Source organism: Phasianus colchicus, chromosome 32 (assembly GCF_987193195.1).
Source record: "Phasianus colchicus chromosome 32, bPhaCol1.hap1.1, whole genome shotgun sequence".
Lineage (NCBI taxonomy): Eukaryota > Metazoa > Chordata > Aves > Galliformes > Phasianidae > Phasianus > Phasianus colchicus.
Window position 1 is genome coordinate 1,242,905 of NC_143467.1, and position 16,143 is coordinate 1,259,047.

The 16,143-nt window shown below is 53.5% G+C and overlaps 1 protein-coding gene across 3 annotated transcripts; it reads left to right on the forward strand.

The window, feature by feature from the left end:
- Positions 1 to 7,728: 7,728 nt before the first annotated feature.
- LOC149914017 (uncharacterized) lies at positions 7,729 to 15,351 on the forward strand. Of its 3 annotated transcripts, none has more exons than XM_090128141.1 (5): positions 7,729 to 9,983; positions 13,092 to 13,166; positions 13,651 to 13,737; positions 13,981 to 14,046; positions 14,145 to 15,351. In XM_090128141.1, the coding sequence occupies exons 2-5, from the start codon at positions 13,160 to 13,162 to the stop codon at positions 15,341 to 15,343; spliced, it is 1,359 nt and encodes a 452-aa protein (XP_089984267.1). In that variant the 5' UTR covers positions 7,729 to 9,983; positions 13,092 to 13,159; the 3' UTR covers positions 15,344 to 15,351. The 3 variants fall into 3 exon arrangements, with proteins under 3 accessions (XP_089984267.1, XP_089984266.1, XP_089984268.1); XM_090128140.1 differs by lacking the exon at positions 7,729 to 9,983 and adding an exon at positions 12,432 to 12,518; XM_090128142.1 differs by lacking the exons at positions 7,729 to 9,983; positions 13,651 to 13,737 and adding an exon at positions 12,432 to 12,518.
- The last annotated feature ends 792 nt before the right edge of the window (positions 15,352 to 16,143 follow it).

The window sequence follows — 16,143 nt, forward strand, 5'->3', positions numbered from 1 at the left end:
ATCTCCTCCTCCTCTGGCTTTAACACAAACTGGGAAAAACAAGGTTGTACCCCCAGAAGTTACCGAGATCTTAAATGCTAAATTACTTAGGAGTGTGGCTATCAGGGATGCCTGGCAGAGCCAAAATGCAGCCCCAAAGGAAGTGAAGTTAAAAGCAGGAGCCAGCCCAGTCAGCGTAAAGCAGTGCCCTCTGAGGATACGAGACTGTAGAAGGATAGAAATCATAAATAACTTTTGGAGTTTGGATTGCTAATTGAATGTGAGTCCAAACACAGCACCCCAATCTTCCGATGAAAAACTGGACGGCAAGAGCTGTAGTTTGGTACAAGACTTGAGGGCAAGTGATAGGACTGCTGAATGTATGCACCCAGCGGTAGCAAATCCATACACTTCATTAACCAACTTATGAATGAGGAGGTGGAGTTTCCCTTCTGGATTTGAAGGATGCCTTTTTATTATTTTATTTTTGCCTGCTTTGACCAAATGCAACCTAAAACCATTTGCCTTGGAAGAGGAGAACCCCAATACGGGGAGAAAAGAGCCAGTTAACCTGGACAGTGTTAGCCAGGGCTGTGAGAACAGCCCAGTGATCTGTGAGAACTGGTCAACTCGTGAGCCTGAGACTTGGGTGCCTCCATCCCAGGGTGGAACCTTACTGCATTTTGTGGATGCCACAGCAACAGAAGAGGACTGTGTGCATGGACTGTGAATTTCCTACAATTCTTGGTGTAAACGATTATCAGGCTTCTCACCAGACAGCCCGAGTGATCAAAAGGAAGGAAGCAATCTGCTGAATGCCCAGAGTGCTTTTCTCCCACACATCTGTGGAGGTGCATGAAAAAGGTAGCTTTTAGTTCAGGGCTGACTGACTTGAGTGTGTGTGGTGAGTGAGGCCTTGGTTCTTCTTTTTCTTTGCTTGGGGGTTGGGTAACTGGGTGGGCCTTCCAAAGACAAGGGTTTGCACTCTTGTTTTTCAGGCTGTTTGAGCTCCTGTGGTTCTGAAATGGTAGAAAGTACAACAAACATGCCAGCAGGACAGACATGCAAGAAAATGAACGCAGAATCTGTTTCCTGTGCCTGTGATTCAGTTCTGCTGTCTCATTTAGCTTTTTCAACTGCATATCTAGAGTTCATGATAATCCTATGAAAGTGACAATAAGATGCATTAAGTATTAAACTGGAAAGCATTCTAAGCAGAAATCTGTTCTCACCATTCCTCCCTGTTCCACTGCTGTTACTAGCAACGTTCTGCAGATTCTGAGATGTTTTGCTGGAGAACAAATGCCTATTCAGCAGTGTTGAAACCAGGCTGTAAATTGGCTGACAAAATCCATGAGCATTCCGTGGTTTCCAGGATTACAGCAGCACTTTGGCAGTGTACTGCTATTCCAGTGAACCGATGGGCTGATCCCTAGAGGTGCTGACGTGGTGATCAATGAAATGCAGAAAGAGCATTTTCCAGCTGTGTGCAAAGATGGATTCTATTTAAGGGCGATATATTCTTAGTCTGTGTCCTTCTGCAGTGTTTAGGCTTATAATGTGTTTTCCAAATGCATTTTTGTTGAAGATCTCTAATGTACTGGGAAGTACCTCACCTTCATTGTAACTCGTATTTCTGAGTCAGAAGAAATGCACACCCAGAAAAGTGCAATACAAAACTCAGTAAGAAGCAGAGGCACAAAACTCAGTAAGAAGCAGAGGCACATCTACTCTCACAGGTCACATTCTGGGCTCTCCTGTTGCCTTCAATGCACTCAACAACAGGCAGTTTAGAAACTCCCTTTATACTCTGTTTTGTGACTTCCACTCACCGTGGATCAAAGCGGCTAGATATAAGCAAAAATGCAACTCTCCTTACAGACTTTGCAAAAAATGGTTTAAATTAGGTCGAGCTCCAATTCTCAAATAAAATTGCACAGGAATCAAGGAAAATAACTGTCGTGAAGTCTTCCTGCTGGTCAGATTAAACAGTAGACTGAAGGTCTTGTAATTGGAATGCTCCATCTCAGAAGAGTGCTGAGATAAGAATATCCGTAATCTGCATTTATGCAGTCTGTTTTAGCTAGGAGCTCCAAACTGCACGTACAGAGATCCACTGGCTGTGTTTGACAGCGAGTCAGTAAGAAGATAACCATCACACAGGGACCGTTTAAGGCCACTGAAATCAAGTCGTTTCTGAGAGGTGACACATCTGCCTCTTGACCTGACCAGATGTTTGTTCGGAAAGCAATGGTTAGAAGGCAATTAACCAATTAAGGTATCTGTGTTTGGATGGCAAAGATTTGTGTTCACTTGGCATATGTGTGATTAGTGAAGCATCACGAAACAGTGTGAACCTGCAGTACTCAGCCAATGAGGAACCAGGGCAGAAAGAGATCAGCGTTGGGCAGTAGGGGATAAAAGGTGGAACACTGTTTTCTGCGCGCTCCTGCTTGCAGGAGGCCCAACACTGCCATTGTAAAGAAAATCTGCTTTATCAGAGATACCATCCTGGAAAATTATGACAAGCTGGAGCTTTGCAAGGACGTGGAGATTACTTGGTGATCTCTGCTTTCCATGCTGGAGCTGCAGCCAGGTGTACTTAGGTTTCTGAAGTCCCTTTCAGTCTCAGGAGGGAATAAAACAGCCCGAATGGAATGGGTGCAATGGGGCTCTCTCCAGGACACCTGCTGCCTCAGAGGAGTTCCCATCTACTGAACACCTACGGAGCTCCTACAAAAGCACCACGCACAAACGAGGAAGGAAAGAAAAACCCAGGACACGGCGGAGGGGTCCTACCTCTCAGTAGGTGATCCCTGTTCCGTGTACAGAGGATGGACCTAACGGCACCTCATCTGTTCCCCACTTCTTCTCCCCCGCTTCATACAGGCACTTACAGACATCATGGATGGCAAAGTAAGGCTCGTGGAGAAGACTGGGTGTACAGGAGATCTTTAATTCCTCGGAGCTAGAGCACTGCTGGCCCGTACTTGTCTAGATCATGGGTATTTTCCAACAAGCACCAACCAGGCACAGCAACCCACAACCAAAAGTCATTGCCCCTGCCAAGGAACCAGCCTGGCTAGAGACCTCTCATTAGAGACTTGGAAACAAGGCTAGAACCATTATTCCCATTTCACACGTTGTCTTCTCTTCACCACGCATCACGCAGACACAAACAGGTTGGAAGTAAGCATGTTACTACACACCTGAGCATCCTGCTGAGCAAGGCCATCATCCACATACATTCCTTCAACTCAGCTTCCCTGCAAAGACACAAGGATAGAAGACTCAGTTCACCAGAGCATCTACTGGAAACAACTCCTGAGAACTCCCCATTCAGGACCAGCTGCTGGAGATGGATAATGGAGTCTGTCAAAGGGAACACCAGCTTACAAACACAGCGAAACACAGCTCAGGTGTGCTTCGGGCTTCCTTCTGAAACAAGCAGCAACCCACTTTACTGGGATGTTTAAAGAAGGGCCCACAGCACTCATGCACACCCAGAGTCAGAGTCTCCTCCCTGCAGAAGCTGGGTTAGAGGAGCAGGCCATGGGACACACAGGGTGAGAAAAAGCCAGCCTGGAGATCCTCACCACTGAGTGCAGAGCTGTGCCCACAGCTCTGAAGATTCACCCCCTTCTCCCCTCAACGTGGCTCAGCGCTGCGAGGGACACGAGGACCCTTCGAAACATGGAAGATGTGTCAGATACAATGTTATCCTCAAGGGAGCAGCCACATTCTAGCAAGAACACACACACAGCATCTGCTAGGAGCAGGGCCACCACCTGGGTGCTGCCCACAGCATTTGCCAGCCATAACCTGCTAAGTACAGAACTGAGCCCAGGGCTCTCAGCATCACTGCAGCACTCCAGCCATCATCAGTAGTGCTACAGCCTCCAATTAAGAAGCGCAGACAGTAAGAAACTGGCAAGAGAGCCACACGTCCTGCTGACAGACAGAATGCTCTTCCCCATTTTATTTACACCAGCTCAGATGCTGGTGAAATTCTAGTCTAGCTTCTCTCTGGACAAACAGCAACACCCAGGTTGGCCAGTGCATCACACCTAAAAGCTCCCCAGACTCCTTCCTCTTCACGTCTGCCTGCACACACACAGACTGACTGTCAGACAGCAGGACAAGGCCTGGCCTTTTGCTCTACTTACAAAGCTTGTAGTTCTCATCAATGCGACAAATCTCTTCATTGGTGTGAGAAGCCACAATTTCAATCAGGCAGCCTTCATCTGTTCCTGCTCCCAAGGGAATCGCCAAGGCAAGATTTAAGGTACCAACAACTGCTCGTGACGTGCAACCAGGTTTAAGAGTTAATGTAAAATAAGAAGACATACATAACAAAGCAGTAAGTCCTTGGCCAGAACTTAAGCAACACGAAAGGAAGACTTCCAAACCTTCACAGGCCTCCTTAGTTCGTGCACATCATACGTGGTGGTGGGAGTCATCACCCCAATGATCACCCTCTCAAAACTCCCACTCAGCTCCGACTTCAAGTCATCAGTCAAATCCTAGAAGGCCAAGAGAGGAGAAAGGAGTTGGCAGAAGGTACGGCCTTCGAGGACAGAAGGAACTGAGCTGTTCACCACTTCCCTTCAGGCTCCAACCCTCCTTGCATCAACAACTGCTCTGAACTGAACAAGAACCAAACAGCCTTGGTCAGGCAAAGTCTCTGCTGACCTTTCTCTTATGGAGATGGCGTCGTTTTTCGCTTTTCACCCAAGTGACACAACCACGTTCACACATCTCTGCAGACCACCTACCCTGCCACTGGTGCTCTTATAGGTGATCAGAACTCACTGATGTTGGGAAACATTTAGTTTGGTCAAGACATCAATGCTGGCATCTTCATCCGTGCCTGCAAGAAACAAATGGAAGCTAGTCAGGCTGCTTGCACAAGAATCACAAGTGCCCTCTGCTCTTGGGCCACCTCCAGTCCCCTACACAGCCAGCTCTCAACAGCCCCAGGACTACAGCTATGCACACAAAGTGCCACGACCCACACCACCAGAGCAGCTGCATTTCGGGACATGAAGGGCAGTTCTGTTTCCACTCTCCAACGATTTTTAGGGCAGTTGTGCAGCAGAGCAATGCAAGCAGCTACGCTTCCCTCTAACAAACCACCAGAGCAGCCCTTGCCAGTGCTGGGGAAAAAATAAAAGTTGACCTGTGGAGGGAGGGAGATCAACTTAGCAAAGCCCTTCATGGCTTTCCTGAGTGCCTGCGCTTCTTGTTCAGCACTAAAACTTGAGACCCCCTTGATTGTTGCCTAAGGCCACAAGAAAAGGAGTTAGCAAAGGCAGACTTGCACCAATGCACACATACATAGAGTTGAAATAAAACAAACAAACATAAAAGATGAACAAGGAGATAGTAAAACTCCACCCACACAAGTGATGCTGTATCAGGCCTCTGTCTCATGCAGCAGCCTATTCTAGTGGGAGTTTCCACGCAGATCAGAAAGAAGCCACAGGGGAACAACTGCAAGGAGAACATATCTCCACATTGCTGCTCATGGAGTATCTGGTTTCCAGTGAAACAAGAGCCTTCTCCACTCAGCAGGAAAGGGCCCCTAAGAAAGCATGGGGGGAGGAAAGATAGGCAGAATTAGAAATTGCTGAGGTATGCAGGGCAGGAGAAGAGCTCAAAACTGGTGGCAAATGCTTTGTGGGGGTGGTTACAGCAGTGGGAGCAAAATAACTGGCAAAGAAGGGGTAAACCTATTTGGGCTGCTGAACTGTGGAAAGATATTGCTGCCCAAATAAAGAATATGGCCGTGAAGGTGCGCCATGTAGATGCTCATGTGCCCAAGAGACGGGCTACTGAAGAACAGCAAAATAACCACCAGGTGGACCGAGCTGCCAAAATTGAGGTGGCTCAGATAGACCTGGACTGGCAGAACAAGGGTGAATTTTTTCTAGCTCAGTGGGCTCATGAGACCTCGGGCCATCAGGGGAGAGATGCAACATATAAGTGGGCTAGAGACCGAGGGGTGGACTTAACTGTGGATGCTATTGCACAGGTTATTCATGACTGTGAAACATGTGCTATAATCAAACAAGCCAAGAAGATGAAACCACTCTGGGAGGAAGGGCGATGGCAAATGAATAAATATGGGGAGGCATGGCAGGTTGATTCTATCACCTTGCCACGATCCCGCAGTGGTAAGTGTTATGTGCTTACCATGGTAGAGGCGACCACTGGGTGGCTTGAAACATAGGTTTCATACCTATAGGTATATATACCTATAGGTACCCCATGCTACCGCCCGAAATACCATATTAGGTCTTGAGAAACAAGTCCTGTGGCGACATGGCACCCCAGAAAGAATTGAGTCAGATAATGGGACTCATTTCAAAAATTCTCTTGTAAATACTTGGGCCAAAGATCATGGCATTGAGTGGATTTACCATATTCCCTACCATGCACCAGCCTCTGGTAAAATCGAACGATACAATGGGTTGTTAAAAACAATGCTGAAAGCAATGGGTGGCGGAACATTTAAGCACTGGGAGAAGCATTTGGCAGAAGCCACCTGGTTAGTCAATACCAGAGGATCTATCAATCGTGATGGTCCTACCCAATCCAGCTCTCTACATACCGTAGAGGGAGATAAGGTCCCTGTTGTACATGTAAAGAGCATGTTGGGAAAAGCAGTTTGGGTTCTTCCAGCTTCTGGAAAGGGCAAACCTCCGCGGTACTGTTTTTGCCCAGGGACCTGGATCCACTTGGTGGGTAATGCAGGAAAATGGGGATGTTCAATGTGTACCACAAGGAAATTTGATGCTGGGGGAGTGCAGACAGTAATTCCATGTATATGTATATAGACGTGTGCGTGTGATGCATTTGTAATCATTTTGTTTGTTTGTATATGTGTGTATATATATATATATATATATATATAAAGCGTGATGTAGTGATGTAGAATAAGGGGTGGAATGTCATGGTTTTGGTTTTTGCTTATTTGATTTTCAATATTCCACATCACTGCATCACGCTTAATATGTATATATATATATTTATATATATATATATTATGGAGTTGGCTTTTTAATGGCAATTGCAGCCCGCTAACGTGCAGCTCTTTCTGACACAGGCAGGAGACGGGCAGCGGTACTGCAGCTCCTCTGGCAGTTTTGCAGCTACGTCAGGAAGCAGAAGATGTGGATTGGAAAGAACTCAGTTCCTGGGACGTTCCCCAGTTCTTCCCCTAGCTGTCCCCTTGCCTCAGCTGGATTCCCTTGCAATCCAGTGCGTGTCCCTTCCATCCCCCTGGCTGCCCCTTGCTTTCCCCAAGGTAACCCATTACCTTTCCATTACAGCCCACCCATAATTCCCTCAGAGCACCGATACCTCCCTCAATACCTTCCCTGCAAGACCCCAGTAGCCACCCTACAGCCCACCACAGAACCCCATTGCCCCTTAATGACCTCCTCAGACCTGGTACTTCTCTACCATAGCTGGCCCAAAACCTCACAGACCTCCATAGTCCCCAGCAGCACCCCATATCCCCCACTAGACCCCAACTGAACACCACTATTTCCTCCCTCAGATCTCCCTTACCACCTCTAGGGCTCCTTAGCAACCTCAGAGAACCCACAGGTCCCTGACAGGAGCCCCGTCACTATTCCAGGACCCCAGTAGCCCACCTGGGGCCCCTCCTCACCCCCTTCTCCCTCCAGCACCCAAACAACCAAATAGTACTGGGGCAGGGGTGGCTGCAGCAGGAGAGGAATCTGGAGCTGGAGCAGCACCTACACAACACAGATGTGGGTGAAAGTGATGTGGGGGCACTGGGGATGTGGGCCACAGGCAGCGGGAGCAGAGTGCTGTGCAGGAGAAGGCAACGTGTGAGGTAAAGGTGGGACTTGTGGCTGTGGGGACGTGGGTTGGCATGGGGATGTAGGGGGTCTGGGGGCACGTGGGGAGGGGTTTGGGTGAGAATGGGGGATGTGGGGAGGTGTTGGAATGTATTTATTGATTCCTTCCTGAGAGGGGATTGGGGTTCCCTGTGGCCCAAAGGTGGGGTCCTGATCCAAAACCCCATATGACCCCATAACCCCACATAACTTGGCGTGACCCCAAGGCTCCACATGACCCATAACCCTATGGGCATCATAATCCCAGATGGGGCTGTGGACAGTGATGGGTCTGTTCTTGTGTCGTTCAGGGGACACTCTAGGGTGGCTCTGGGGTCGCTGTAGATCAGCTGCCTATAACATCTGCTGACCCCCAGCTCTCCCCCATCTTGCTGGGCAAGATGGGCGTCCAGGGGGCGGTGGGGGGCTATGGGAAGAGGTTCCATGATCAGAGCAGATTCACCGCCAGCTCCGTGTGGGGGAACATCAACCCCACTGAGCTGTGGCTGTGTCCCATAGCTGCCCCATAGCAGCCCCAGAGCCATCCTAGAGCATCCCAGAACAGCCCCATCACTGCCCACGGCCTGTGGCCAGCAGCAGTTCCACCCCCAGCGGTGTGTTGGCTAAAGGCAGCTCCCAGGTGTGGCTCTGCTCCATAGCTGCTCCAAAGTGCTCCTTTGGGGTCCTCCCATAGGTGTCCTTTAGCCGTCCCACAAGTTTGTAGGGCTTCTCCCCATCCCAGCAGATCCCTCCAGTGCCCATGGGGAGTGCGAGGAACGCTCTCATCACTGCTGTTCCACCTGGCACAGCTCGGTGCAGCAGCAAAGCTCATCTGTTGTTGCTATGGCATGACTGCACTCTCCCTCCTCGTGGTGAGGGACAAAAGGCGCAGCTGCTCACTGAGCTCCTTCTGCTCCTGTTGCTCTCCTCCCGTGGCAGTCCCTGCTCTCCTGTTCCCTCTTGGCTGGGGACTGCAGGCTCACAGTCTATGCCACGCATCCGCTTTGCTGTTTCTCCAGATGAGGTCACACGGTGTCAGGTCACAGCATGATGGGGGCAGGCAGGGTCAGGGAGTCCCAGGGTCGTGTGGGGGTATGGTTCACACAGGGCTGTGGCTCACGTGCAGCCATGGGATCACGCACATACAGGGTTATGTGGTCATCTTGGGTTATGGCTCCGGTGGGGTCGTGGCTCAGGGCCTCACCTTTGGGCCACAGGGACCCCCGGTTCCCTCTCAGGAAGAAATAAAACCACTCCAACAGCACCCCACACCCCCCCCCAACCCCCTTCTAACTCCAACCACTCCCCGCATTCTCCTGCACCCCCACTGTCCCCAGACCTTCCCATATCCCAGTGTCCCACCTGCAGCCGTCATCTTGTTTTCACCAGAGCAGCATTCTGCTCCTGCAGGTTGTGTTGCCATATCCATCCCAGGTGCCTGTATCCCCCCCCCCCCCCCCACCACAGAGCCCCATAGCTCCTCAAGGACCTCCTCAGACCTGGTGCACCTCCCCCACAGCCAGCCGAGGACCTCACAGAGACCCACAGTCTCCATCAACACCCCCTGTCCCTGCTCTGGGCTCCCCCAGAACCCAGCTATTTTTTCCTGCTGTCCTCCCTTACCCCCTCGGCTCACCCTTGGGATCTCACAGACTCCCACAGTCCCTGACAGGACCCCCATCACCGTCCCAGGACCCCCATAGCTCACCCAGGGCTCTGGTGCTGAGCCCAGCGTCCTCAGTGAGCGGTGCTGCAGTGCTGCACCCTGAGCCCTTGTGCAGTGCTGCAGATCCCAGGGCAGTGGGCACTGCTCTGCAGTCACCGCCCGGCCCAGGAGCGCCATCCCTGCGCTGTCTGTGAAAGTCTTGTCTTGGCTCCTGGCACAACTTCCATCTGCAGAGCACATGAGGAGCGTCCCTCAGGCTGCGTCTCCGGGTTAACCCTGCAGCGTCCAAACGAGGAATCCCGCAGCAACCCGCATCTCAGGATGGGCTGCAGCTGTGCCCCAGTGCCTTCATTAAAGAGAGGAGAATGAAGGAGCGTAACGGGGCATCTTTCCTCCTGACATTTCCCATCCTCTGCACGTTGGCTGTGCCATGTGAGTGGCGTTTGGTTACAGAGCAGTGAGTGCAGGTATGTGTGCATACAGGGTGTGCAGAGATTGTAGAATCCTAGAATGGCCAGGGTTTTTACTTTTCCATGTGTGTGTGCGTGCATGGCTGTGTGCAAGGCTGCCGCTGCGCTCGTGTCTTCATGCATGTTGATGTGCAAAGGGGTGAATTTGCACACGTGTGCATGAACACAGTTGTGTGCATCCAGGTCTTTGCACAAGGCCGTGTGGTTTTGCACACATTTGCATGCACGTGGATGGAGTGTGCACACAGGGCTGTGCAAGGATGTGCTTACACGTGCGTGTGAATGCACAGGTATGTGTGCGGGGAAGTCCTTGCACGTGGGTGTGTGGTTCTGCACACGAATGTGCACACAGATGTGTGTGCAGGGGAGCAGCGGAGGTTCCTGGAAGAGGCGGAACTCACAGGAGAGTGCTGGAGAGCACAGGGCCGGGAAGCAGAGTTCTGCAGCTCTGCGCTCTGCACAACAGCCTGCAGGATGGCCTGGAGCGCTGATAGGAGCAGGATAGAATCACAGAATCACACAGAATGGCCCAGGTTGGAATGGACTCTAAGCATCATCTTTAACACCTTCCCACCACAGGCAGGGCCACCAACCTCCCCATTTCATACCAGACCAGGCTGCCCAGGGCCCCATCCAACCTGGCCTTGAACACCTCCAGGGATGGATGGGGCATCCACAGCCTCTCTGGGCAGCTGTTCCAGCACCTCACCACTCTCATAGTAAAGAATTTCTCCCTGACATCCAAGCTAAATCTTCCCTGCCTCAGCTTCAAACCATTTCCCCTTGTCCTGCTGTTCTTTACCCTTTCAAAGAGTTGACTTCCCTCCTGTTTGTAGGCTCCCTTTAGGTCCCGAAAGGCTGCCATTCGCTCACCCCACAGCCTTCTTTTCTCCAAGTGGAACAAGCCCAGCTCCCTTAGCCTGTCTTTGTAGGGGAGGTGCTGCAGCATTCTGATCATCTTTGTGGCACTCCTCTGCACCTTCTCAACATCTCTCTGCCTTCCTTGTATTGAGGGCCCTAGACCTGGACACAGTACTTCAGAGGGGGAGTACATGCTGCCTCAGCTTCTACATGTGGGTGTCTGGGGGAGGATGCACCGAGATGGGGACCGGGGCTAAGGGAGCCAGGGGCCACGTGCTGCTCTGCTTTGGCCCCGTGGGGCTTCTGTGTCCCTCAGGGCCTCAGCTCGGTGGCAGGAGGTGCTCTGTGTCCCCCCCAGTGGTTCGCCCGCAACCCCCGCAGTCCCTCTTTCTGACCTCCAGGGTCACACCCTCCTCTGTGGTCCCCTTCCCATCTGACTACTGGAACACCCTCCCAACTCCAGTTCCCCCATTCTCATCCCTGCAGTCCTCCTCCACCCCCCACCTCACTGCCCCCTTCTCAGTTCCCTCCCCATTCCCCATTCTGACCCCCAGGGTGCCTTTCCTCCTCCCCTTCCCCCGACCCACCCCTCCTAGTCCCCCATTCTGATGCTCCTCCTCCCCTCCTTCCTCCCTCTCCCCCCCAGCGTACTCCCTGAATCCCCCATCCAGAATCACACAATCACACAATCACCAGGTTGAAATCACCAATAGCTCTCACTAATCCGCGTCCCTCAACACAACGTCTCAATGTTCCTTGAACACCTCCAGGGTTGGTGACTCCACCACTCCCAGTGCAGCCCATTCCAGCACCCGACCACTCTGTTGCAGCAGTAATATTTCCTAACGTCCAGCCTGAATCTGCCCTGGTGCAACTTGAGGCCATTCCCTCCCTTAAAGCCCAGCCCCAGCCAGAGAGGCTGGCACGAGTCCTGGGCCTAAACCTGAAGCCACAACACAAGAAGCCAGCACCAGCTTCGGGCCTGAAGCCACAGCCTGAGAGGCTGGTGCCGGCCCTGAAGTCTGAAGCTCCAGCCAGAGAGCCCAGCACCAGCCCTGGGGCCCAAAGCCAGAGGCAGAGGCCGGCACCGGCCCTGGGGCACACAGATGTGCCTTCCTGTTGGTTTCTACTGATTGCTATAGGACTCCACTGACCACTCTGAGGCCATACTGGTCCTCGCTGGTTTTTACTTAGCCATACTGGACTTTTCTGGTCCATACTGCTGTGCACTCCTCCCAGTTCCCACTAGTTCCTCTGGGACTCCACTGACCACTACGAGGCCATACTGAGTTTTTACTGGGCGGCACAAGAGTCATCTTCACTTCTCTGTTGCTTTACTTCAATTAACCCCCCTTCAATTACCCCCATTCAGCCCACTGGGCGGCCCTGGTGTTGGTTTCCTAAAATGTGGGTCTAGGAGGTGACCACTCCCTTTGCCTGTGATGAAAGCACAGAAGTGATGCGGGCACTCGCTGAGGTCACAGTCGTTGCCAGGCTGGGAGCGTTTGTGCCACAGCTGGTGAGCAGAGCTGGTGCACTCGTGAGCGTGCTGCACGCGGAGACTGAGCTCTGTGCTTTTCTTGAGAGAGATCACCCTGTGAGAGCCCACTGGAAGCACCGCTGCGGCGTGTGTGTGAGCTGGGCACAGCTCAGGCTGAGCAGGCTGACCAGGTGAGCTGGGTTGGGTGCTGGCTGGTTGCCGGGAGGTGTCTCAGCAGAAAAGCTGGGCTGGGGAGGATTTCCCAGCTCACACAGTGCCCTTCTGGCTGTACCCACAGGAAATGGGCTCTTGTTGAGATTCCATCCCACGATTCGGTGAGGATGATGAAACGTCATTCCTCCCCTGGAAAACTGCTGCCGAGCCCCCACCTTCGTGTCAGACCTTTCCAAGGAAGCAGAGCGCAGGCTCCATAGAGTGCAACTTGTGGCTCACTGCTCCATGGATTGCTTGGTGTGCCATACCCAGCAGGTGTTTCCCCAAACCGCGCTGCAGTCACGGCAGAGAGCCAGCTGCTCAGCTGTGGCCGTGGACGATCAGCACAGCTGTGGGGGAAAAGGGGACCTGGGGGCACTTGCTGACAGAAGCCATGGCAGTCAGACACAAGCTGGAGCTAGTGATGGGCAGCTGTTGCAGCCAGCTGATGTCCAAGCATTGCCCTCCTCCAGAGGCTACATTGCATGGCAGAAGAAAGCTGGGAAAACGCTTCTTCCTCATGATTTTTCACTTGTTCATACTTTGTGTAGGGTTCCTGTCCAAAAGGAGAACTCAGGAATCAAGGCAGCTGAAGACTGCAGTTGCAGTGCTGTAGGCGATGTCAAGTAAGCATCCGTTTGGAGTGCAGGAAGGGGCAGTGAGAAGAGTTTGTGTCAGTTTGTGTTTGGGCTATCAAAGTAGCATCTTTCTGTTTTTGGGGGAGACGTGGTCTTACTGGACAATACTTCTCTGCCTGCTGGTGTCTGTGAAATCAACATACGGTCTGTTGTTGTAGGGACAAAACCAGTGCATCTGTGGAATGGTGCGGGGCAAGGGGGGAAACGGAAAGCCTCCGCAGGGAAGAAGCTCTTGTGAGCTGCGGTGTGGGTACCTGCCTCTAAACAGGGCTGCGTGCAGGGCTGTGTGTGATGGAGGAGAGAGGAAAGGACACTGCAGTTCTGTGCTGACTGCAGAAGTGGCACAAGGCTGCAGCAGCAGAATGGCCAACTGACAAAACTGCTCTTGAAGACCAGAAGTTTGTGGTTGGCAGTGCTCCAATCTTCCTCCAAAGAGATGCTCTTCATGTCTGTCTTGTCTCTTTGCTGTCAGAAGCTGATGCAAGTGGCCTTCCTCTGAAGCGCAGCCAGGTGGAAAGCCAGGGCAGGAGCACGGAGTGTGGCACAGCACCCAAGAGAGGTGTGGACACACAACAGGCATCGGGGTTTGGTGCACTGTCTTTCTCGTTAGGCTTTCTGCCTGTTCTTTCCTGGGACTGTTCTCATTGCGTGTTGCTTGGGGTCTTAATCCCTGGGATTTACAGTTACCTTTCCTGTCCTGATTTATAATGGGAAGCCGATGTTCGTCCTAGATCCCGTTCTGTGAACATGGTCCGGGAGAGCTGGCATTCACTCTTTGGGATTTTTTTGCTTTTCCCTGCAGTGGCGACCAGCTCAGATGTGCCGGAGGACATCACGGACATCCAGGGTTTGCTGTCTTGGATCGATGGTGAGTTTGGGGGCTGCAGAGCTGCAGGTGCGTGTTTGCGCAGAGCGGGTGTGGGAAGGCTATCATCGCCATTGTTGGGGATGTTCTTGCATTTTCAGACGTGGCAAGAGCTGTTGAGGTCCCCCATGAGAACCCCAGCAGCCCTGCCCCAGGATGCTTCATGGCTGAGCTCCCTGACAACCCCAGGGACAGCAGAGAGCTCAGCACACAGGCTGCCTCCGGGACGCCCGCCGACCCCTTCTGGGGGCTCCCACCATCCCCCGGGTTCCTGCCTGAGCTGCACTGTGGGTTGTCGCAGCTGCGCCCCATCACGGCACCTGCGAGTGCCCGGCTCAGTCCACAGCCGACCGCCTTGGCTGTCACCACGCCTCCCTCAGCCCAAAGCGCACAGCCCACCGAGGAGGTGCAGCAAAGGGAGCCGCAGGTGGGTGAGGCTCACTCGCCCCCGTCACCGGGCTCTGTCCCCAGCCGGGTGGCAGAAAAGAAGAAGAGGGGCAGCACCAAGCGGGCCAAGCGCCCTGCGCCTGCCGGCACCCCCCAGAAACGGGAGAGCTCCCAGCAGGAGCAGCCCACCACCAGCGCTCCAGCCAAGAAAAGGAAGCTGCCGCCGCGCAGGGAAAGAACAGAGAGAAAAGGCCGCAAAGGCCCGTGCCAAGCGGAGCTGTCTGGAGCCAGCGCAGGAGCCAGCAGCAGCGGGCAAGCGGGCACTGCCAGCGAGCTGCGCGTGCACTTGTGTAAATCCATCCAGGTCGTGCACCCGCTGGGGCAGAGGGTGACTGTGGTGGGCCCGGCGCGCCAGCCACCCTCCGTGCAGCCCCAACCCTCAGCCAGCACCGGCCCTGCTGCCCTCCGGCCCCAGCACAGCGGCACAGACCAGGCAGCGCCGGCATCTCCAGGCAGCACGGGGCAAGAGGGGGGCACTGCCGAGAAGACGGCGCCGAGCTGCCTGCGCCCGTCCCCGCAGAGGAGCTCACCGCTGCGGAGGGACCCACCATCACCACCACCACCACCACCACCACCACCACCAGCAGTGCTGCACCAGCAGCAGCCTCGGCTGCAGCGCCCCGGGGACTTTGTGCCCTGCGTGGGGCCACGGGCGGGCGGCAGTGCGGTACCCATAGTGATGGAGGAGTCGCTGCCCATCACAGCCGAGCAGCGGCCCGAGCGGGAGCGCATGAAGAAGCTGGCCCAGGAGGAGCGGCAGCGGGCGGCCCAGCAGATGAAGATCGGCCCCGTGCAGTTCCTGGTGCAGCGGGAGATAGACATGGCCATAGCCGACCAGTATGGCTACCCGTAACCCTGCGCTCCTCGCTGGCCCCACAGCACCAGGCAGCAGTGGCAGCGTTCCAGAGGCACCGCCAGCGGCCCCATCCCTCCTTTCCAGAACCAAGCTGTCCTCCGGAGTCATCGTGGCAGTGGGATGGGACGTCATCTGGCAATGAACTCTTGTGGGATGGGAATTTTAGGGTTATCGTCCTTACTGTTACTCCTTGTTTTCTATGTTACGTTATTAAAAGCTTTGTGCTCCCTTTGCTGTGTCCCTCTGCCTGCAGTCATTTGTGCTGTGTCACAGCCCCCCTGCTCCCCATACCCGCCTCTGGGGCAGGATGGGGCACCACAGATGGCCGTGTCCCTCAGCTGCCACCACCAGCCCCAGCGTTCCTCTCTCCCTGCACTCCTTTGTGCAGCAGGATGCAGAGGGTGTTTCACACAGCTCGCCTGTGCTGCCCAGTACCATGCATTGCTGTGGGGATGGGCAGCAGGCACGGGCGGATGGAGGGGAATTGCCCTGGCTCACTGTGCCAGAAGAGACTCCGGCAGGGGCATTTCCCATGGAGGGAATATATAGCAGCGGAAAGGCCAATTGAAGAAACTACGCTTGAGGACCAGAAGTTTGTGGCTGACTGTGCTGAACTCTTCCTCCAAGGAGATGCTCTTCATGTCTTCCTTGTTTTCTTTCTGTCAGAAGCTGATGCCAGTGGCCTTCCTCTGAAGCGCAGCCATGCGGAAAGGCAGAGGGGGAGCACCGAGTGTGACATGGCACCCAAGAGAGGTCCAGGCACACAACAGGCATCGGGGTTTGGTGCACCGTCTTTC

Excerpts from the sequence above, each read along its gene's own strand:
- LOC149914017 (XM_090128141.1), top strand. Across the intron at positions 13,738-13,980 it reads TGGCACAGCACCCAAGAGAG|TGGCGACCAGCTCAGATGTG; the intron begins GTGTGGACACAC and ends TTTTCCCTGCAG. Across the intron at positions 14,047-14,144 it reads TTTGCTGTCTTGGATCGATG|ACGTGGCAAGAGCTGTTGAG; the intron begins GTGAGTTTGGGG and ends TTGCATTTTCAG.